General features: G+C 32.4%; 6 protein-coding genes across 7 annotated transcripts; 4 read left to right on the forward strand and 2 right to left on the reverse strand.

The window, feature by feature from the left end:
- Nucleotides 1–7,520: 7,520 nt before the first annotated feature.
- Nucleotides 7,521–9,552, reverse strand: awd (nucleoside diphosphate kinase). Its single transcript, XM_015926308.3, has 4 exons — nucleotides 9,350–9,552; nucleotides 9,122–9,223; nucleotides 8,908–9,020; nucleotides 7,521–8,813 (listed from the first exon to the last, which is right to left on the reverse strand). The coding sequence occupies exons 1-4, from the start codon at nucleotides 9,521–9,523 to the stop codon at nucleotides 8,693–8,695; spliced, it is 510 nt and encodes a 169-aa protein (XP_015781794.2). The 5' UTR covers nucleotides 9,524–9,552; the 3' UTR covers nucleotides 7,521–8,692.
- Nucleotides 9,553–9,703: 151 nt separating this feature from the next.
- On the forward strand, nucleotides 9,704–13,050 carry Nadsyn (NAD synthetase). The gene is made up of 3 exons (XM_015926303.3): nucleotides 9,704–9,854; nucleotides 10,142–10,572; nucleotides 10,674–13,050. The coding sequence occupies exons 2-3, from the start codon at nucleotides 10,320–10,322 to the stop codon at nucleotides 12,611–12,613; spliced, it is 2,193 nt and encodes a 730-aa protein (XP_015781789.2). The 5' UTR covers nucleotides 9,704–9,854; nucleotides 10,142–10,319; the 3' UTR covers nucleotides 12,614–13,050.
- A 285-nt stretch (nucleotides 13,051–13,335) lies between these two features.
- On the forward strand, nucleotides 13,336–17,576 carry LOC107359751 (protein catecholamines up). 2 transcript variants are annotated; one of them, XM_015926305.2, is made up of 5 exons: nucleotides 13,336–14,037; nucleotides 14,128–14,486; nucleotides 14,762–16,265; nucleotides 16,366–16,496; nucleotides 16,603–17,576. In XM_015926305.2, the coding sequence occupies exons 1-3, from the start codon at nucleotides 13,409–13,411 to the stop codon at nucleotides 15,214–15,216; spliced, it is 1,443 nt and encodes a 480-aa protein (XP_015781791.2). In that variant the 5' UTR covers nucleotides 13,336–13,408; the 3' UTR covers nucleotides 15,217–16,265; nucleotides 16,366–16,496; nucleotides 16,603–17,576. The 2 variants fall into 2 exon arrangements, with proteins under 2 accessions (XP_015781791.2, XP_015781792.2); XM_015926306.2 differs by having other exon boundaries at nucleotides 14,128–14,303; nucleotides 14,762–17,576.
- On the forward strand, nucleotides 16,430–17,576 carry LOC107359752 (meiosis regulator and mRNA stability factor 1). Its single transcript, XM_089268529.1, has one exon. The coding sequence runs from the start codon at nucleotides 16,430–16,432 to the stop codon at nucleotides 17,312–17,314; it is 885 nt and encodes a 294-aa protein (XP_089124655.1). The 3' UTR covers nucleotides 17,315–17,576.
- A 785-nt stretch (nucleotides 17,577–18,361) lies between these two features.
- Nucleotides 18,362–19,968, reverse strand: Naa60 (N-alpha-acetyltransferase 60). The gene has a single exon (XM_015926730.3). The coding sequence runs from the start codon at nucleotides 19,782–19,784 to the stop codon at nucleotides 18,960–18,962; it is 825 nt and encodes a 274-aa protein (XP_015782216.1). The 5' UTR covers nucleotides 19,785–19,968; the 3' UTR covers nucleotides 18,362–18,959.
- A 581-nt stretch (nucleotides 19,969–20,549) lies between these two features.
- LOC107359759 (uncharacterized) lies at nucleotides 20,550–22,749 on the forward strand. Its single transcript, XM_015926314.3, has 2 exons — nucleotides 20,550–20,777; nucleotides 20,875–22,749. Exons 1-2 carry the CDS (start codon nucleotides 20,724–20,726, stop codon nucleotides 22,552–22,554), a joined length of 1,734 nt encoding a protein of 577 aa, XP_015781800.1. The 5' UTR covers nucleotides 20,550–20,723; the 3' UTR covers nucleotides 22,555–22,749.
- Nucleotides 22,750–22,780: the final 31 nt, after the last annotated feature.

Genomic DNA, 22,780 nt, shown 5'->3' on the forward strand with positions numbered 1-22,780 from the left:
TATTGAATGCAATATTGTACTCTAAATAAATATATTCAAATGTTATTACTGGTAATAATGGTAATAATTCAAAGGCAGAGACAAACAATGATGGTAAGATGATGAACATGATGAAGATGCTGGAAACTAAACATGATAATGATAATGATAAAAAAAGTAGAGAGTTGAGAGGAAAGTTGAAAGTCAAAGTTAACAATGATAATAAATCAAGTGATAACAGTTTTTGCATTGTCAACCTTTCCCATACAATAGACTAGGTAAAGGTCAACTTTTGTGTTGCACTTTTTATTTTTACTGTTGACATTTGTTTAGCTTTAGCCAAGTTGATAACAGTGAATGATGATGTTTAATAATATTACATTGCTATTATTATAATGGTCACTTTAATATCCAGTGGACACAAACCTGATACATTTGCTTTATTTATTCACCAACACTTTGCAGCCTTTACCTGTGACATTCACAAATGTTTTGTTTTTCATCTCAAATATCATCAACCATTTATCCTATTATTATGTTTTATAACCTCTTTAAGACCAACATTTACCTTCATTATTGATTGGCTTTTTGGGTTTTCATTAAATTTTGCTTCCACAATTCATGCTCATTGATATTGATAAACTTGATTAACTTTAATTAGCTGAGTTAATCAACTCATAACAGTCCAATGAACTTGCAAATCAACTCATCTCATTATCAGTCGATTACAATCTTTCCATTATGTTCATCTTCCTTTCATTACTCAATTTGATTTCATGATAATCTTTCGTGTCCATTTCATGTTAGACTTTTCCAATTTTCCTCAATTTCTTCAAGTAATTCATCTTAAAATTTTTATGTATTGACTCAACTCTTCAAACATGATATTCGCAAGATATTTTATCGTAAAATATTCAACTGAACTGAAACTCTCATTGAGTCTACGATTGAATAAAATGCTTTCTCAAAACTGTTTTAATTCATGTATCTTGTGTAATTGTAAGTTAATTGAAGGTTAATTTGAATGATTTAGTTGTGTTGATGAAAAATTATTGAGCATTTAATATCAATATTTACCTTTGGTTTTCTGTTCTTTTGTTTGAAGATGAAGATTCCATGAAAGGTTCATTCATTTTCCTAATTTGCTTCTCATTTTAAATAATCCTTGCCGTCAATTGTTGAACCATTAATGTTAATCTAATTTTCTGGTGCATTTAGCTTTAATAATCCCAAATCCTAATAACAATTATTAAAGTTAATTGCAAAAAAATGCTATTCAAGCCAAGCTTACATTCAGGTGTAAATCCTTGTTCATTCAATATATCTTAATTGCTCTTGTTTATTTAACAAGATTGTCAGTAAACTAAACCTTATTAATCATTTAGTTAATTAAGATGAAAATTAATCTCAATCCCAAATGCATTTTTTTAATTCTCTCATTATATTCATCATTTATATTAATCAATTTTTAACCAAACTGTTATATTTTGACTCCATTAATATCAACACTTGAAAATATCTCATAAAGATGATCAGAAAAGCTACTTTTTCTGGTTAAGTTCACTATTATTTGTCTTTATTTTAAAGACTTCAAATTTTAAACCAAACTGAAATTTCTGAATGATTTTCTCTAAAATATTATTCCAAACAATTGATTAATTGTTCAAAACTTCACCAACTCTTCCCACTTCAAATACTCATGTGATTTTCAAAATCATTTTACAATTCAATGAATGGAAAGGAAACAAAATTATCTTTTTCTCAACCCTAAACAATTCAATGTGATTAGTAAATTATTATAATTTAATATTTAACAATCTATTGAAAATGAGTGAAAATCAGTAACTTAACTGAGAATACTTTTAACAGTTGAAATTGCTGATTCAATTGCTGACCAACATTTGTTGTAACACATCAAACAAAATGATCAAATTCAATTCCGATAAACATTTTTCATTTTCAACCATTGATGGATGTTAACCATATTTTTCAGTGAAATTATTAATGAGAAACATTTCAAGAGTAAACCTTTTTTACAGATGATAGTGTTTTTACCTTGACAATTTGATTCTGATTAACTGTTGATACATTTCTTGCAATGAAAATAAATCTTTCTCATTGCATTATAAAACTTTTACGACTACCATGATAAATTAATGTGTATAAAAATAAGGTTAAACATGAGATTAAGATTAACTATGAAAACATTTGTAAAACTTGCTCCATTTCAACCTAAATTATTGATTCCATGTTTATTTACCTTTAATGGTTTCTCTTCAAATTGTCTTCAATCAGTTAAATAGTCACCAACAATTACAATCTCAAAATAGACACAAAGTAAACATTGATTAACCCTCTTTACCTTTTTGTCCTAATTCTCATTGCTACCAAATGCTGCTGAATCAATGTTGATCCATCATCTAAGCACAAAAACAATATCCAATGTTATCCTCTTTTACAACCTCTAATTGTATAAGTTAATCAAGTAATTGCATAAAAAATGATTCCTCATAAAGTGACAATTTATCATCAAATTGCGAGTCTCACAATTTACAAATTGTTGCCCAAAAAAGCAAGCAAATTGAATTAACTTTCACGTTCGAAATCAATTTTTATGTTCCTTTCAAATCAACATTCAAAAACAAATGTTAACTTAATGGGAAAAGTTTCTTGAAGAAATGATATTTACATAATTCCACATCTTAAATGTTCATTTCAATTGTCTTGGAAATTCTCTGTTCATTCATGTTTGAATTTTGATAAAAGATGTTTTCCATAAATTGGAAAAATAATTTCAAGAAATCAATAAATCCTGTTTTTACTCATTAAACTAAGCTTTAACCTTTATTGTTAAGATGAGTTAATTTTTGGTAAAATTTTGGGATTTTTTTTCTTCCCTGTTCAACTTTTGCTTTCTCATGTTTTTTTTCATTGAACTTTTCAACTTTCAATTCAGGAAATGAAGATGAAAATCAATCAAGATTTAACCTGTTCATGCTGGTTCAACATTTTCCTTGAAAATTTATTTCAAGTTTAAGTTTATTTATCATTTCATTCTGACCGCCTCTTCACGTTGCTTTATATTTCGTTCATTTTATCTATTTCATTCAATGAATTTGATCATCATCATGCTCTAACTCCACCTTGATGTCACTAAATTTTACATTTCTTTTCACGTTTTTTTCTTCTTCTTCAAGAGTTGAAAAAGAAAAGAACAAGAAACGTTTCAAACAATTCTGAAGAGACTTTCACTTCACCTGAATACTCATGAAGATTCATGAAAAGTTTATTCTTTCACCTTTATCTTTCTCAATGATTGACATTAAAACGTTGAGAATGAAGATGAAACTGCATGGTGATAATGATGAAGATTCGAGCCATCTTTTTCTCTCTTTTCATGAAAACTTGTTCAACTGAAAATAAAGGGTGGAAAAGGAACAAGTTTCATGGTGAAAATTACGATCAAGAAGAGTAACATGAAAATGTTCCAACATGCTCAATCTACAATATAATTATCATGTATATCAATATGATTGTATAGACTGAGAAAGTTCTCAGTTTTGAACCAGAAAAATGAAGAAAAGACAAAACGATGAAGAAAAAGTTCCAAAATAATGAAACTATTCACCAACCTGAACTCAAATGACAAATGGTGAACAATTTATGTGTTGCTTTTTTCGACATTTTCATGTTTTCCTTCTTATTTTATTCATTTCATGAAACATTTGTTTTGAAACAAAAATGAAAAAAACATTGAAAGTTCATTAAATGCTATTTCTGTATATTTATTGATTTTCATTTTTGTTTCATGTTCAGATCAATTTCAATCAACTTGATTAAATCAGAGTTTTTTTTTCGCTGTTTCAAGTTTTTTTTTTCGTAAAAACAAATTTTCGTGAAAAGTTCGCTCAACTATTATTGTAAATTGATATATTTATTCATTATTTAATGGATAAAAATAGGTTTCATTATTGATTAGATAATTTGTTTCAACAATCAGTTTACATAATTGATGGACAAAAATACATTAATTGGTTCATTGACTTGACAATTTCGGAACATTTAACTTATCAAAATGGACAAAACTATTGATTAATTGTTAAGTTGATTGCTTGTTGAATATATTCAATAGTAATGATTAATTTAATTTCCTTTTTGATTGATAAGTCATCAGTATTCAGAACAACATTCAATGCTTTGGACATTGAATGAGAATCAATAGATTTGAAGTTCATTTCAAGTTTTCTCATTATCTCAGTGTTCAATTTTGATCGATTTTTCAACTGAAAATATTCAGTTAAAAAAGGTCCAAACATTAACGAATATAAATTGAAAAATAAAGCTGAGCTCGACTGAAATTGCGATTGATTTAAGAGCTCAAAATTACTTCTATGAGATTCTCATCTTAATAGTTAATCATTAATTTATTTCGTCAGATGAGTATCTTGATAACTATCATGATGACAATCACTTTTTTACCTTTCACTTTCAATGATATTTTTCACCTTTTCACATCATTATTAATACTTTATTCATATCATTAATATTCTGTCATTGGCATCATTTCCAAAGCTATTACAGCTATAAATTATTATCAAATTAATTCAACTCTTCTGTGATCATGAACAAACTGTCACTACAATGAATCCAGTGCATGTTGGTAATTAGTAGCAACAATCATATCAAATAGTAAGGTTTGTTGTAATGTTTTGGTGAAAAGAATCCAAAAAAGCGAAAAATGTTTAAATTATCAAAATTTCAATTTTTACTCATGTCAAGTGTATTAAGCATATGCATTAAAGGTCAAGTTAAACATCGTCAATCGGGTCCATCGCCTTCATCATTTGTGTGCCCATCAAATTACGGTTACTTTCCTAATCCAGACAATTGTAAATCTTATTACTATTGCTGGTCAGGCTCAAGTTACCTTCAATACTGTCCCAGTGGGCAAACATTTTCACCCATCAATCGAACCTGTTCAAGTTACGATTCATGTTCAGATTCATCTGTTACATCTTCATCCCTTGAAACAGAAGCCTCCAACTTCATCTCTGAATATCCACCAGCTCGACCTCATTCAACCTTCCGACCCTGGTACTCATCAACAGCCTACCCTGGGCAACCCGGAGGACAACCTGGAGGTCAACCCTATCCCGGTGGCATCAACCAACCTTACCCAGTGTTCCCCGTTGTACCCAATGCTGGAACTGGTTGTTACCAGGAATGTTGCACTTACAGGTCCATCTTGGTTCGTTCAATTTGCAGTTTAACCAAAAATCTGATCAACCTTTCATTGAGAAAGTTTACTCGAGTTCGTGGTAACTTTGCCGATGTCGCTCAACGAATTGGACTCTCAAATAGTTGATCTCAATTATTGCCAATTTTAATGATCAGATGACAATTATTTTTCTATCTTCACAATCAAGTGACTTGTTTATAGTTCAATTTGCTCTTAACATTACTTCGATATCTGTTGATCAAAATGTTTTGTTGAAATATTTTCATCCTTCATTTCAAACATTCAACTGATTATCGTTAACATCAATATTTATTCAATTTAGCCAATTTATTTTGATTTTCTGGTTTTTATTAAATTACATGTTCAATTGAACAGTTCAATTGAATAACTTTCACTGTTGGAAAATGTTGAAACAGTTTACCCTTGAGCTATTGACATTATTATATATTTACAATAATTTATCACAATAATGTTGGTAAATGATTAACATAACTGACAATTCATTGATTGCATTGTCCCTTGTTTACTGATCAATGACGATCTCGACTTTAAATTTTGTTCATTTTATTTTATTAAAAATTTTCATCTTCATCAACAAAAAAATTGACTTTCCCTTTGTATTTTAAGGACAATGACTTTAACCTTTCAAACCTTTAAGAGAATGCTTTAAAACTCTAAATTAAATCTTTGCCTGAATCTTGATAATCTAATTTAGCTTAATTGTTTAACTTTCATCAGTTGATGAAACGAGACAAACTAAATAGAGTGAAAAACAATACAAAAAAAAGTCCTCAAGAGACTATTGAAAATGTCAACTTTGTATTCAATGGAAGATGCCAAAGAAGCAAATTTAATTGAATGAAACTGCCAAGCCAAAGAGTTATTCCTCGATTGTAACCCTAATTGCAATTTAATCAAAATCCAAATTGACTCTCCAAATCAACTAATCATTTTTTCTTTACTTTGTTACTTTACAGCCGGAAAGCTCAAACTGTCTTGAAACCATTTAATGGCCATTGTATCATCATATTTTGATTAACCTCCTCATAACTGTCTTTAAACATCTTGATTGTGATAATGATTGTCAAAATGTTAACTCAACTCTCTCATCAAATCAATATTGGTATTTCATTGAAGCAAATCATCTTCAAGAGTTGATCTCATAATCAAGCATAATCCTTGGTACAAAACCCATGAAGAAAATTGGCAAATAAAGAGAAGCGAATCTTTCATGGAACAATTGATTGCCATTGATTGTTGTCAAGATAAATAAAGGTGAAGCAAACAATTTATGGACAAACCTTTACCTCAGCGAAACCAAAAGGCAATCAAGACCAATGAAAGGCAAACTGGAAATAATTCAAATTGTATCCAAAATGCGATGGAAATGACGAGAGAAAGGAAAACAAGCAAACACGATAATCATCATCATAATCATCATCATGATCGTCATCACGATATTCATACAAAATCTATAGTTGTCATCATTCAATCTCCAGATAATTTGTCCTCATTTTGACCATTAACTCGACCATCTTCGGAATCACCCATCATTGAATTTCTTATAAGCTTGTTTTTCAACCTTACGACCGACCCATTCAAACTGGCCTTGTACAGAGTCACTATTTGCGATTAAAACTCGCTCAGAGATCAAACCTAATATTTCCAATTTCCAAGCTTATCTTCCTTGTAAACCATCACTAACATCAACATAACCTTGTTATTAATGTTATATCTTCCTTTTCATCTGTTCATCATCTTCTTGTAAGAAAACAATCATTTCAACAACAATTCAGCCTCAAACATTATAACAAAAAATAACAAAAGCAAAAAAAGCAATAAAATATTCATTCATGAAATCAACAAAATCAACTTCTCAATCTTGCAAATCTGTAGGCCATTAAAGTATATTTATTTTGTATTTTATAACAATTTAAATCGTCACAATCTAAACATGTTTTGTAAAGGCACAGTTAATGTTTACTTGGAAAATGAAAATCCTTTTTTTCAACCCTAAACCCAAGAAATACTTTGTTTAGATTAGTTTACAAGACAATATTCAATTCAGTTGAAGAGACCATTTCTTGAAATGAAAATGCACTGGATTTAAGTTGATATCAAAACTTGAATTTGACGGTTGAGTAACAATCAATTTTCTCGATTAACTCAATTTTCTTGATTATCTTGTGTGTCTTGTGTTACTCTTAAGACTGGATCAATATTATTAAGATTATTATAAATTGTTATGGACATGAATGGTCCTGGGATGATTTGAACCTAAATCAAAAGCCTTAGTGATTCATAAATTGTAATTACTATTCAATTGAATATCTTTATTTAGTAAAAGATAATAAAAGATGAGTTTTGAATAAAAATCAATAAATGGGAATAAATGAAATGAGTTTAGGATTGTTTGATGTTTTCATTGTTCAACATTTAGACATGCATCTGTACCTTCACAATCATCTTGACCATATGAACAGTTAAAGATCTTTGACCATTATTTACATTTCAAATGATTATTTGAGCTGTAACAATGCTTGAATAGACACTTTGTTTTACACAAAAAGGATGAACATGGTTAATCAATATTATTTCAACAATCATTCACAAGATTCTAAATTTAATTGAATCAAAATGATTGAATGGTTAGAGTCAAACTAACCAAAGGTTTGTTAATATGATTAAGGTTAACCTTTGGGTTATTGTTTCCTTGTTATCCATCGGATCGGTCAAATGTTTAATTGGTATGGATTTAGCTGAATTAGCAAATCGTTTGCCTCATCATCATTGTAGAGCTCTTGTAGCAGTTTTGATGAAAATATCAGTTTATAAAGTAAATTCTGGATGCTTTTCCCATCTAATTGCTATTCGTAAAGATTATAAGGTCAGGTATGGCGAAGATGGCGATTATTTATTCCTTGGTAATCTAACAGCTTCCCTTGACGCTCTTGGCTTGTCTGGATCATCAGTGAAATTAATTTCAGAGAATCTGGAAGAAAGTCTAATTGCTGCCAATCAATATTCATTTTCAAAGGTTCATAAAAATTGGGTTAAACAGAAAGCGGAAGCAGATGCACATGCCATTGTTGAAAATCCATTTAAGGCAGTTCAACGTCACCAAGAACAAGCTCAATTATCAAGTGAAGCGACACTCAACGTTGTTATCTTTGTGTGTTTAATTGCAATGGCAGCTATATTGACTTATGTCACGTTTAAAGTTATCTTTAACCTTGGTGTTCCAGCTGGAGCTGCTAATCGTGATGAGGCTGTTCTGTACATGTAGATAGGATAAAGATTGAATAACCCGAAATTGAGCTTTAGGCAGGTAAAGGAAAATGGATGATAACACTTTTTCAACTCAAAAAATAAATTTACGAAACAATGGAGATTTTTTTCTTTCACTAGTTTACTTTTAAAAGTCTGGACATATTCAAGATACAAATTTATTTGAAATAATCAAATAGCATTAACTTAATCTTCATAGACCCATGATTGTTGAGCTGGAGCCCAGTCAGACAACTCCTTGTCTTCAAACCAAAGACCAATTTCTCGCTTAGCGGTTTCAACTGAGTCACTTCCATGAATGATGTTTCTGTGAAGCAAAATTCAAAATAAATAATTTTAGTTCATTTGTAAGATAGCAATGAATAATTGTATAAGACTTGATGAAAAAAACATTTAATTACCTTCCAACTTGGATGCATAAATCTCCTCTGATGGTTCCAGGCTTGGAGTCAGCAGGGTTGGTCTCACCAAGCATAACTCGTCCAGTTTTGACAACGTTCAATCCTTCCCATACCTTGAAAGTGGCAAAAATGTTAAAAAAATGAACAATTAAATGAAATTTTTAATTTGAAAAAAATGAGAATGAAAAATATAAATTAGGTGTGACCAACTCACCATAGGGACAACTGGACCAGATAACATATATTTAATAAGACCACCGAAGAATGGCTTGCCAGCAAGTTCTTCATAATGTTTCTTAAGAAGTTCTTCAGAAGCCTAGAGAGAATAATTAAAATCAAATTGTTAATTGATAAAAGAAAGCATGGGACGGAAATAAGGGAAAGAAAGCCGGAAAAGAAAGAGAGAATCAGATAAAGAGATAGCCATGAAAAGACACCTTACCTGTTTCATCTTGATACCAACTAATTTGAAACCTTTGGCTTCAAATCGTTTAATGATCTCACCGACCAAACCCCGTTGGACACCGTCGGGTTTAACCATGATGAAAGTTCGTTCCTTGTTTCCTGCCATTTTGATTGTGATCCAAGTGAAGAATGAAAATAAAACAGTGAACATAAAATGGGAATAGCTTTAAAGACCTTTTAAAACGTTGACAAGATTACTCAACCTTCAAAGTCATCATTTATAACAAGATGAAATTTGTTGCATCCAGTGCTAACATCTAGTGTAACACATTGCTACTAGGTTCAGTATCAATAAAGTATCTGTAGTTTTAGATACAATCTAAATTCATGTTTGATTGCTAATGATTTAAATCTAGAGTTCTGTGATTATATAATCTGATATTAGTCAATAATTATTTGTTATCTGATTATGATTTCCTCTTGCTCTCCATTTTCATCCGATCATCTTTCATGACGTTTTGCCTTCCATTCTGGCTTTCTGAGTAAGTCTTCACATTTGTCTGTTTACATTAGATTTCGTATTTTGTTTTCATTTCATATCGTATATTTTACTTTTACTGTTGCTTCGAGCTTGTACAAATACTTAGTTTTTAAGTTCTTGTGTGTAAAGTTCTTGGTTTTTACTGTCATTGTTTTATATATATTGTGTATAACAAAATTAACTCTCAAAGAGATATTCTTTTGCTTTTTAATCTATATTAATGTCGTGATAACCTGGTTTTTATTACAATTTCTCACCTCGACATTTTCTAATCTCTTACTGATTCAGGATTCCATGATATTGTGCTGCCAGTGCTACATTTATAATATTCCAGTCAATCTATTTTCTTGTCTACAAAAGAGCAGTTTCCTGGTCAAATATTGCTCAAAATACAATTGTCATTATCATCATTGATCGAAAATTGGATTCAGATTATCGATATCGAAGTTTCTTTTAAAAATCAGCCATGTCAAAGATTGGTGTTGCTGTCTTCACTCTCAATCAATTGGCTTTGGATTTTGTGGGAAATCGAGATCGTATAGTCAAAAGTATTCACATTGCTAAGGAAAACGGAGCTTCTCTAAGAGTTGGACCAGAGCTTGAAATCTCTGGTTATTCGTGTGAAGATGCTTTCTTTGAATCTGATACTGTTTTCCATTCATGGGAAATCGTGGCTGAGATAATACAAAATGACTTTAGAGACATAATCATTGACCTAGGTATATTTTTATCCTTTCAAATTATTATTTTCGTTATTGCGGGATCCTAATTTTGTGTATTCAGTAATCTAATCCTTTGTATATTTATATTTATCTTGAAGGAATGCCTGTTTATAAGGATGGATCGCTTTACAATTGCCGCATTATATTACTTAACAATAAAATTCTTATGATTCGTCCCAAGACCAAATTGGCTGATGGAGGAAATTATCGCGAATCTCGGTGGTTCACTGCCTGGGGAGATCCAACTGGCTCAAGCATTCAATGGTTTCCTCTACCCTCCTTCATATCAGTTCTTACACATCAAAAATATGTGCCTTTTGGGTCAGATATTATTCTAGAAATCATACAGCCTGACATCAATTATAGTGTTTCTGAATCTTTCGCCGTTAAGATTGGTTTCGAAATGTGTGAAGAAATGTGGGTTGCTGATGCTTCAAATGTATCTTTATTTGGGGAAAAAGGAGTTCATATTATTGCCAATGGATCTGGTTCATACTGGGAAATTCGTAAACTCGATCGTGCCCTTGACTTAATGAAAACAGCTACTAGTAAATCAGGTGGTCTTTACGCTTTCTCAAATTTAATTGGCTGTGATGGAGCTCGTATATGTTTTTACGGAAGAAGCCTTCAGGTCCTCAACGGAAAAGTTGTTTCTAAAACAACAACCACCGATACATTTTTGCGAGATGTCGATTTTGCAATTTACAAATTGGACCCTTTAGATATAATTAATTATCGCCAACAATTCAATGTTCGGAGCCTTTCACATAGAAACGTAGGATCTCGATTAAACTATTACGCTAATCAAAGTAAACTGAGTGAACCAGAGTCAGGATTAGTTGATTACCCAAAGGATCTAACCATTTCTATTTTCAATTTCAATTTATTTCAAACTCCTTTATCTTCAAATATACCTTGCCACCTTGAATCAATCACACCTGAACAAGAAATCATCATGTATGGATCTCTTTGGCTCTGGGATTACTTGCGCCGTTGTCATTCATGGTGCAAAGGTTTCATTGTGCCTTTGAGTGGAGGACTGGATTCAGCTTCCGTTGCCTGCTTGGTTTACTGTATGAGCTCTTTTATTTATAAGCATGCTAAAAACCAATCACTTACAGATGATTCAGATTTTATGACTTCCTTGACATCAATACTTGGTACACCATTTAAAAATATCAAAGGACCTAAAGATATCTGTCGAAAGTTACTCCGCTGTGTTTACTTGAAAACTAATTACTCAGGTAAAGCCAGTGAAGAAAGAGCTGAACGACTTGCAAAATTATGTGGAGCTGAGTTCTATTCCGTAAATTTCACCGAGATATACAAATCTGTCGATAGCTTGACCAATAAAGCTCTCAATAGAGCCGTTCCCAAAAGTATTCCTTTAAGGCTTCAAAATCTTCAAGCCAGACTGAGAATGGTTCTAACTTATGATCTCAGTGAATGTAACCGTCTAGTCTTAGCAAGCGGTAATGTGGACGAAGCTTTGGTTGGATACTTGACAAAGTATGATTGCTCTTCGGCTGATCTTAATCCAATTGGCAGCCTTAGTAAACGTGATCTTCGTAGATTCTTATCTTACATAAAAGATAAAATTTTAACTGAAGACAAAGAAGTTTTGGACTTGATATTGAATGCTATTCCAAGTGCAGAGCTTACCGGTGAAAATCAAAGCGATGAAGATGATCTCGGTTTAACATATGATGAGCTTAGCTTATTTGGTCGACTACGTCGAGGCGAATTTGGTGCATGCGGACCTTACAGTTTATTTTGCAAGCTTTTGGAAAATGCTGAACAGTATAATCAGCCTTCTGATCCAGTCATTTTGTCCAACAAAGTCAAGCGATTTTTCACTTTACATGCTCGCAATCGTCACAAACAAACAGTATTAACGCCTTCACTTCATGCTGAAACATTTTCCCCGGATGATAATCGATTTGACCAAAGACAATTTTTATTCGATACTAATTGGACCTTACAATTTAAAACAATCGATGAAAAAGTAGCTGCATTGCAAAAAGCAAAGGAAGTTTGAGCTTTATGTACACAAAAACAAATTAAATAAGATATTAGATCTGTGTCGTTAACATTTGTCAGGGTGAACAGACTTTAAATTTTCTAACTTAATAAGCAAAATGGATAAATATTTCTATAATATTAGGTAGATCAGAAATTTTTGTACGAAAATTGCATTTTGAAAAAATTAATTTTTAAGCAAAATTATTAATCAATGAAATGATCGCAAATATTTTCAATTGTAACCTGAGTTTTATTATGCATTGATTTATAAGATAACTTTTTCATGCAGAACTTACTGGGCTACCTAATGTTTACAAATATCTAATAGTATTATCTATTCATGTTAAAGTTCTAGGAATATTTTTCACTTTTCAACCAAGTTTCCCTCTTTGAATGACTATATTGTTTGATTAATTTAACCTTGTTTTTAAATAAATGCTTTCTAATTAACAATTTTCATCAAATGTAACGTGTTTCGCGTCAATTCAGAACAAATATGCATGCTAAATCTTTGATAAATGATAAAATTTAGATAAGTAGATATTCTTTATTTCTCAAAATTGTATGAAACAATATTATCATCGTTATTAATCTGAATAGACACCAAAGAAATGATATAAAACAATTGATGTTTTCACTGAATTTTCTTCTCAACAAGAGGTTACCTTTTCTCTTTCTTGCGTCTGTCTGTATTGCCAAGTCATCTGCCAGCAACAGCAAACAATATTCACTCTCTCTTTCTATGAAAAGCTGGGCCGTCTTAGTGTTTTTATTTTGATAATTTTGTTACGTTAATAATTTATTTATTTAAATGGGTTTCCCATTATGGTGTCGATATACATCTTTGTTTATTAGTTTTGCATTATTGTTGACAATAAACCTTAGTTATGGTCACAATCATGACCATGATCATGATCATCATCACCATGACTCTCACCATCACCATCACGATGAGGTAGATGAGAGACCATCATTTAAGTATTCCCGTGAAGCCAATCAAGATGTGTCACCTGAAAAATTGACCAAAATTGACTCTGGACACTCACATTTACACCATCACGATGAAAGCCATGATCATCATGCTAAACCATCTCATGGTGAAAGCGCGAATACGGTTGTGAAAAGAGATGCATCTGAAGTATGGTTTTATGCTTTAGCTTCTACTGTTACCATTTCTGTTGTTCCTTTTTTTATTCTTTGGTTTATACCTTTGGATAATTCAGCTGAATATCAACCTTTTCTAAAAATTCTGTTGAGTTTTGCTTCTGGTGGTCTTCTTGGTGATGCCTTTCTTCATCTTATTCCTCATGCTTTAATAGCTCAACAAGCCAGAGAATCAGCATCAGAGGGACATCATCATGGTCATGGACATGGACATGGCCATTCACATGAGAGCGATGGTGAACATCATCACAGTCACGATATGTCAGTCGGATTATGGTTAGTTGTGCCAGCAAACATAAAAAAATGAAACCCATTACCTTGATTTTCAATACTAATTTTATTTTTTCTCTATTCTTATGTTATTAGGGTGTTAGCTGGTGTCTTAGCTTTCCTAGTTGTTGAAAAGTTTGTCAGAATCTGTAAAGGCCCTGGACATGGTCATTCTCATTCAGTATCCCATAAAACTTCTGCCAGTCCCAAAAGCCAAGATAAAAAGAAAGTGAAATCAAAAGAAGATGAAACCAAAAAGCAGCCGGAACAAGGTGAGGAGAGTGGAGAGAAAAAGGAAACCACGGAGAAGAAGAAGCCTTCTAAAACATCTTTGAAAGGAAGTCCTAGATCAGATCAGCTCAGTGATGATTCTACTAAGTGTCCGGATAGTCCAAGTGGAAAAAGAGTCAGGTTCACTGGTGTTGATAAAATTGTTCCTCTTCATTCTGAACCTGGTATGCAATTTCCCAAAATAAACCTTTTATTACACGACAAAATCTATATTCTCTATAAGTTAGACAGTTGCTTGCCATCTGGTTCTTTTGCTCAATCTACATTGCATGTTGATCCGACAGGTTCTTCTTCTCCGGCCCGTTTTTTATACCATTAGCTAGATGAAATTCATCAGCCAAACTTTATTGCTTGACTAACTCTCTTTTTTTCATTTATCCTCTACTATCACCTATTATCACCCCCACTGTCATGTCCTTATCCTATCCATTCTCTTTAGTTGAACAAATAAAAGTCGCAGGTTATCTCAATCTTGCTGCTGATATGGCCCATAATCTTACGGACGGATTGGCCATTGGTGCTTCTTTCATCACTGGACAAGGAATCGGATTTATGACTACAATAACTATACTTTTTCACGAAATTCCCCATGAAATAGGCGATTTTGCTATTCTAATACAATCTGGGTGCTCTCGGAAAAAAGCCATGTTCTTACAATTGTTGACTGCCTTAGGAGCTGTTACTGGAACTCTGATCTCACTTGTGGCCGACGGAACGTCCGAAACAGCATCACCTTGGATTTTACCATTTACCGCTGGTGGATTCATTTATATCGCATGTGTATCAGTAATACCAGAATTATTAGAAGAAACTAACTTAAAACAATCTATTCTAGAAATTATCGCAGCTGCCATTGGTGTTTTGATCATGGTGTTCATAGCTCAATTTGAGTGATTTATTGCTACATAAATATAACTTGTAATTTTTTCCAACAAATAAGTTATCATAGATAATTTGCTTATCTAATTTTATATGTGAATGCGATTACATACAGTTTCATGAGGCAAGCACTAACCAAATTATTGAGAATTGTATCTATCTAAAAACACCAAATTGATTACATAATTTCTAAAATACACAGAATTAATTTGTATCTTGTCAAAATATTTGCTGGTTTAATAGTAAGTTGAAGAAAGAATGTTTCCAAGTAGCTGAAAACTCAATTTCAATTGAATCTTAATCTGTTAAAAACTCAGGCCCTCCTTTTCAAAATTCTGATCAATCTTGAACAAAAAGACAAATTCAAATTACTTTTGTTTAGTTGATTTTCTGTGAATTTTTCGTCATTGTTCCTAAGCACCCCCAATCGATCTATCAATTCATCTATTAATCTGTTTGACTGAGAAAAAAAGATTAGGCCTCTTATAAAAACCAACAAGTGATAGAAAATCATTCGAAAGATTAACATTTTTTCTGTTGCATTGATTAATATCTAGCAACAAAGTGAAATCCTAGTGACGTTCACTGTACCCATTAATATCAAATTGATTAACTTCAATACATATCCTCAGTAACAATGCACCAAATGGCATGAAATAATTGATTGATCTAAGGTTTGTTGAAACGGTTTAATTAATTTAAGCGTTAGTCATTATTCGTAACATTCACGTACCAGGTATTTCGGAGAAACTTGCTACTTTCATTTTATTTGGAGTCCATTGAACATTTTTGTCGAGCTTAAAAACTATCATAATTGTTTGCTCAATGATTGAACTTCAATCATCGGACAGCATATCTCAACAGATTAAAGAGATTTCTATGTAAACAGTCAAGTTCCCCTCTGGTGTTAGAGTCTGCTTCATTAACAAATCAATCATTGTGCCTTGAAATATGTTTAAACCGTTATTTAGTTAACATGTTTTTGATCTATTATCGTGTATTTACTACATTAACACACAATCTTAATTCATAATTCACAATTACAAAAGCAAGAATCTTAGCTGGTAATTAATTTTCCAATATATTACGAACAATTTTTAACATCTGTTGAGCGATGTAACACTCATCTGAATAACGTTAATGTATACCGATTGTTTTTTATAGGTTTATTGTGTTTTTCATTTTGTTTAAAAAATCAACGGAACAGTACGTTTCTATTTAATAACCAATGTCTACGAGCCAGGCCATAAAATGTGCTGTTTTCTGGGACATTGAAAACGTACCAGTTCCAAAAGGTACTATACCAACTGATTTTGTCAAAAAGATAAGACGTCTGATCAGCGATAATTCATGGTTGGAGACTAATTTTTTCATTGTTTGTGATGTATTGAATTTTGACAGAGCTGGTGCACTCAGACATCTTCATCTAGATGGTTTAACCATTATCCATGTGCCTTTAAATGTGAAAAATGCCGCTGACGATAAAATAAAGGAACTTCTGACTCGTTTTGTTGATGATGCTGGTGATTCAAATGTTTCTGTCATTTTATTGACTGGTGATGCAGACTTTGCTTCTACCTCAAGGACTCTTAAACGACGTAACAATGTAACTATCTACTTAATACACAACGACAATGCCGCCAAATGTTTGATTGAGAGTGTAGACAAAGCTTTTCATGTCAACAATTTTGCTATCATCAATAGTAAACCATACACGAATCGTAAACCTTATAAAGCACCTCTTTGCTATGACCCTTGGCTTGTTCGGGTAACTGGTCATCCCCAAAATGTCCGAAGTGCTTTGATCGCATTTGATTTCAAAAAGGTGGCCCAGGAACGCAATGGAAAATTTGTTGAAAATCAAAGAGGTGTTGCCATATGGTTAAGTTTCAACTCCAAATCAGATGCCATTGCAATAGCAAATAAATTAAATGGACTATCTTACCGAGGACACACATTGAGTACAAGTATTGAAGAATCTAGATTGACGATAAATCGAGACAGACCAACACTAAACCAAATCGCCTTAGAAGTTGACAAGGAAAATACCAGGAGTCGCCAAAGAAATCCAAGCTCCGAGAGCATTGTCGCTCCGTGCTGTTGCCTACTTTGATTATTTTTGCAATACAAGAGGACGCATTACACTAATTTACTATTCAGAGTCATATTTTATCCTAACCAAAGTGAAATTTTGCCTTTTCATTCTAATCGCGGACTCATCTCATTTTACACGACTTTCTAATGTGAAACAAAGTTGAACTGCTCTCAATCCACGACAATTCAAATCCATTTTTACGAATTCGATCATTTGTGCTTCTAGTATATAATTTTGATTAAATTTGATTTGCAAATAAACCATAACTATTCATTACCAACTACATTTGATCCAGATGTTTTTTCATTAGTATTCCATATGACTGGTTTAATGAAAATTTCATTAGTTTGAGCGAATCGAAGGCTAAGCTCTACAAAAAAATTTAATGGCTAATGCAACCGTTTGCAATCAGCTGTGAACAATTAATATACAAAAGAAAGAAATTTATAAATATGCTGTTACAATTGGACAGATAAACGAAAGTAAATTAACAATGTTGTGCCGATTGTTAATCGGTTTATCGATTGTTAACAGATTTCAATGAAATTTTCTACAACCAACAACATATAAGTACGTAGCGCGAAAAAGGGTGACATTAAATTTGTTAAAGGGTTGGAAAAAATGCCATTTTGCGTCTTGATGCACATAATCTTACAATTTTGTTTGAATTTTAAACGCTCGCTAAGTTACAGCTTATGGCTGACTAGTATTTCAAGGTAAAGGTTAGATCGTCTGCTGATTTACAATATCATATTACTTGCAAACGGATTCACGCTCTACATTTTTAACATCCTAATAATAAATTGATTAAACAATTTTTCGGTATTTTCATATGAAGTTAATTAAGATACATCTGTTAGTTTGAGACTATTTTTTCGATGAAAAAACATCGATATTCTTTGGATTTTGCACAAATGCACAGTATAATCCTAATAGCTCTGTGATTTATTAATTGACTTTAGTTGTCTCAAATAAATATAATTGGCGGTGAATATTGTTCAGTAGAAAGATATCAATTTTAGAATAACTCTTTTGGTGAACTTCAAAGATATTAATTGACAAAAGTTATTGAGCAGTTTAAAAGATCCATTGTCTTTATTGTGTTTCGGATGAATCCCTGGCGAACCTAGGGACTGTACATCAATACAAATTTTTTGAAAGATCTAGATGACATCTGAAACTCAAATTGCTGATGATTAAGTTGAAGGCACTAATAACCAATAGGTTAGTTTTTTTCATCATTTCTAAAAAATTGGCCACTCTTGTTCTTATCGATCAAGAATGATGATTGATTGATGAAAGTTTGAGTGACTTTAGACAAACTTTAATTGCATTGCATTGTTTGTTTCTTCTATTGCTTAGGGTTATGAAAACAGCGACATTTGACGAGAATTTGCTGGTAAATGTATGTACAAATTACAATTGATGAAAAAACACCAAGTTAAGGAGGACTGTAGAGTGTATAATTCTCATCGGATAAATAAGGCGAATGGGCATACTTTAAGAGATGAGAAAGTAGTCAATTTGTGACAATAGATAATTCATTCGCTCCAATATCATCATGTTCTCCAAGATGAATGGAATGTTGAGAAATTTATCCTTGAATTATAAGAATAATAAGAGTGATTGGAAGAGTTAAGCAGACAAAAAAATGAAGTAACAATCAAGCAGTAATTTCTTTGGGTTTTTCATTCATTTTCTCGGAGACCCTGAAAATGGGAACTCGGTAGAGTCTTAAAATTCTTAAAACACGCCATAATAAGTAGGGTAATTTTCCTAGAACCTGGCAAACTCCAACAATAGGACATCGAGCAAATTGAAATGAGTAGATCCATGATATTTTTGCACCATTAATGTACCTTACATAGGAGTAAGCATCACCTCTACCAGCATAATTACAATAATACCAAGGCAGATATCGGTGGATACGAAACGATTTACTTTTATAAAAGTTTATGGCGGTCACATTATCACATAAAACATGGAGGTAGACTGCTTTTACAGTATTGGCAGTGTCTGATGGATTAACATTGACAGTCAACTCATTGATTAATTTATCCAACAATCGAGATCCAATTCCCATTCGACGATATTCTTTAACCACTCCAAAGGTTAATATGTAGGCAACTTTAGTGTCTTCGGAAAATTTGTACGGTGGTAGAACATCATAATCACAGCTATCACAATCAGATAGAGACCAAATATCAGCCACAATTATACCAACAATCTGCCCATTAATAGTTGCTGCCCAAGGATAAAAGTATTCACCATTGATCACAGCTTCATACCATTCTGGAGGATATGTAATTGGAAACCAAACCTCACAAAGACTTTTCAAAGTTTCTAAATCGGTTGGGCAAAGTTTACGGAATCTCAAAGTGTCTTGAACACTTTGATAAGAGTTAATTTGGGAGGATGAAATAACAGATGATGGTGATGTTGATGTTGACGAGTGATCATTGTCATCAGCAATGTTTACCGTGATCATACCTTTCTCAGTCAGATGATTAAGTTTTGGATGGACTGAGATACGATGATACACGGACCTTTGAAGGTCAATGATTAATTAGATTTATAATCAAAAATTCGATAATATAATATAATTGGTGAGATAAGAAAACAAAAACAATCTAAATTAATGTTTTTAACCCAAAAGCTAAAACCAAACATTCTTGGTTGTTGCTATGGCGATGCATGTTGGTACAAATTTCAAATTTCTTAAAGTTATTTATTATTTTTAATTAAATTATATTTTCTTGATCTCAATATTCTTAATCTTGGATTTAATGAAAAATTTGTTGAAACTTGGCGAGTCTCATCATTATCTCCAATTTTGTAAACAGAAAATAATCAAAGATTTTAATATTAATGAACCCGCTTAACCATTAAATAATTTATTTCTGCTATTAATTTTCGCCTGAACATTGAGCTTGATTCAGTTTCTATAGCATTTCATGGCTAAATCTGAATAATTAAGTAAAAGAATAAATGTTTACCTTTCAATATTCAGCTTATTTTATTAAGCTATGAATTTGATATGCTTATATACTTTGATAATTTATGAGCTTTATTCAGAGGAATGTCGTGTAATTTCCTAGACTCTGAAAATCTGATTTAATTTTTTAAAGGTGTTAGATATTTAAGTTTAAAAAAGTGATCTAGATTCAAACTGCATTATCATTTGCTATGTACCTACTGGAGCTGCTGTCTCTAGTTCAAGAAAATTATAGCTTTGGACTGGTCAAAAGCAATTCACTTTTAGTCTATAAAACTTGTTTTCAAATGTTTCTTCTTAACGTTGCTAGTTACCACTTGTTCTTTTATCCAACAAGTCTCTTTTTTAGCAACCGTTGTCAATTAATAATTCATCGTTTTAAATAATGTAACTTAATTGTTAAAAGAAACAAAATTAAACTAATCATTTTCCATGGATTGCTCCGATTCATCGATTAGTTTTGGCCTGGGAAAAGATTTTGAAGAGGTAAGAATTGTTTATACTTTTTCTTGAAACCAAACTTTATTTTTCATTGACTTATTGTTACTTGTTTTTATTTTTTATTTTTGAAATTTCAATCAAGTTTGGACTGGAATCAGAGGCAGAATCATGCCCTTCGTCTAAATTGAACACTCGATTATCTAATTTGTCATCAAACAAACTGTTGTTTGTTGAAAAGATAAGAGAGGGAAACAGTTGCTGTCAATCTGGAGACTATGCAAAAGCAATAAAGCTTTACTCTGAAGCTATTGATTTGGATCCATCTAATCATGTGCTTTATGGTAATCGATCGGCAGCTTATTGTAGAGCTGGTAAATATCCACGAGCACTGCAAGACGCAATCAAAGCTCGAGAATTAAGCCCACATTGGTCTAAAGCCTATTACCGTCAAGGTATTGCTCTTCAACACCTTGGTCGCTTCATTGATGCTTTAGCTGCATTTGCTGCAGGTTTGGCTCAAGATGTAAAAAGTCCCCAATTACTTGCTCGTTTCATAGAGACAGCTATGAAAAGTCCATTAAGAGCAACAATAGAACCAATTTATCGACAACTTCAAGCCATTCAATTGGATAAAAGTCCTTTCGTTATAACATCATTGATTGGTCAGGAAATATTAGCCGATGGACACTATCCAGCTGCTTTGGTAATTTTGGAATCATCTCTTCGTATTGGAACTCGATCATTGAAGTTGAGAGAGTCTGTTTACTCATCACTGGCTGCTGCTTATTGGGCTTTGGGTGAAGTTGAAAAAGCTTTACACTTCATGAAACAGGATCTCGAGGTGGCTAAATCTCTTGGTGATCAAATCGGCGAGTGTCGAGCTCATGGAAATCTTGGAGCTGCCTATTTTTGTAAAGGAAACTACAAAGAAGCTTGTACAGCACATCAAATGCAACTTATGTTAGCCATGAAAGGAAAACACACGGATCAAGCAGTCGCTGCATTATCAGCTTTGGGTCACGTTTATTGGGCAATAGATGATTTGGTTAATGCCTTATCGTCCCATTCGCAAGCTTTGCAGATGGTCAGAAATATAGGTGATACTTCAGCTGAAGCACAAGAAATCGGTAATGTTGGCTCAGTTTATCTTGCTATGTCAGAATACGATAAGTCCATAGAATGTCACTCTGAACATCTGAAGTTATCCAAAACCTGTGGAAATAGAATGGAAGAAGCTAAAGCAGTTTCCAATCTGGCCGCAGCATATCATGCTAAGAAAGAGTATGAAACAGCAATACAATACAATGAACAACTTCTTAGATTGGCTCAAGAAGTTGGTAACCGTAATATGGAAGCTAGAGCCTACGCGGGATTCGGTCATGCTGCTCGTTGTCTTGGGGATCTTACTGCAGCAAAACGATGGCATCAAAGACAATTAGAAATGGTTTTGATAACCAAAAATCGACTTGGTGAAGGACGAACTTTAGCCAACCTTGGTGTAGTTTACTACTTGCTTGGGGATTTCGACTCGGCGCTGAAATTACACAGAGAATCACTCTCAATCGCTCGATCGTTGAATGATTTGACTGGAATGAGAAAAGCACTCGGAAACATAACTAAATGCTATTCAGCTATTAACGATTTTGATGAGGCAATGAAATACCAGCAACAAGAAATAGCCATTTGTGAAAAGCAACCATTACCTATAGCACCACTTTACGATGACCCTGATCTTGATAATGATAGATTGGATTTTAATGATGGAAATAGCTCCTCTGATTTAGCTAACATTGACTCACAATTCATTCCAATTTCAAAATAATTGATTCTTCAATTGCACTCGTTTTGAGTAGGATCATCTCATTTCAGCAATTTCATCCTCTAAATCAATCGTTTCTTGGATATTCCTTTTTAAATAAGTCTTTTGTGTTTCCATTGATGTATAAATTGTGATTTTTTGTATGATATATCGAATCTGATAAAATAATAAAATAAAATAATGTTTAAAAACTGATTATCAATGAAAAGTAACTTGACTTAACTTAATC

This window comes from Tetranychus urticae, chromosome 3 (genome assembly GCF_039701765.1).
Source record: "Tetranychus urticae isolate SD_2017Ah chromosome 3, NJAU_TeUrti_SD_1.0, whole genome shotgun sequence".
Taxonomy (NCBI): domain Eukaryota; kingdom Metazoa; phylum Arthropoda; class Arachnida; order Trombidiformes; family Tetranychidae; genus Tetranychus; species Tetranychus urticae.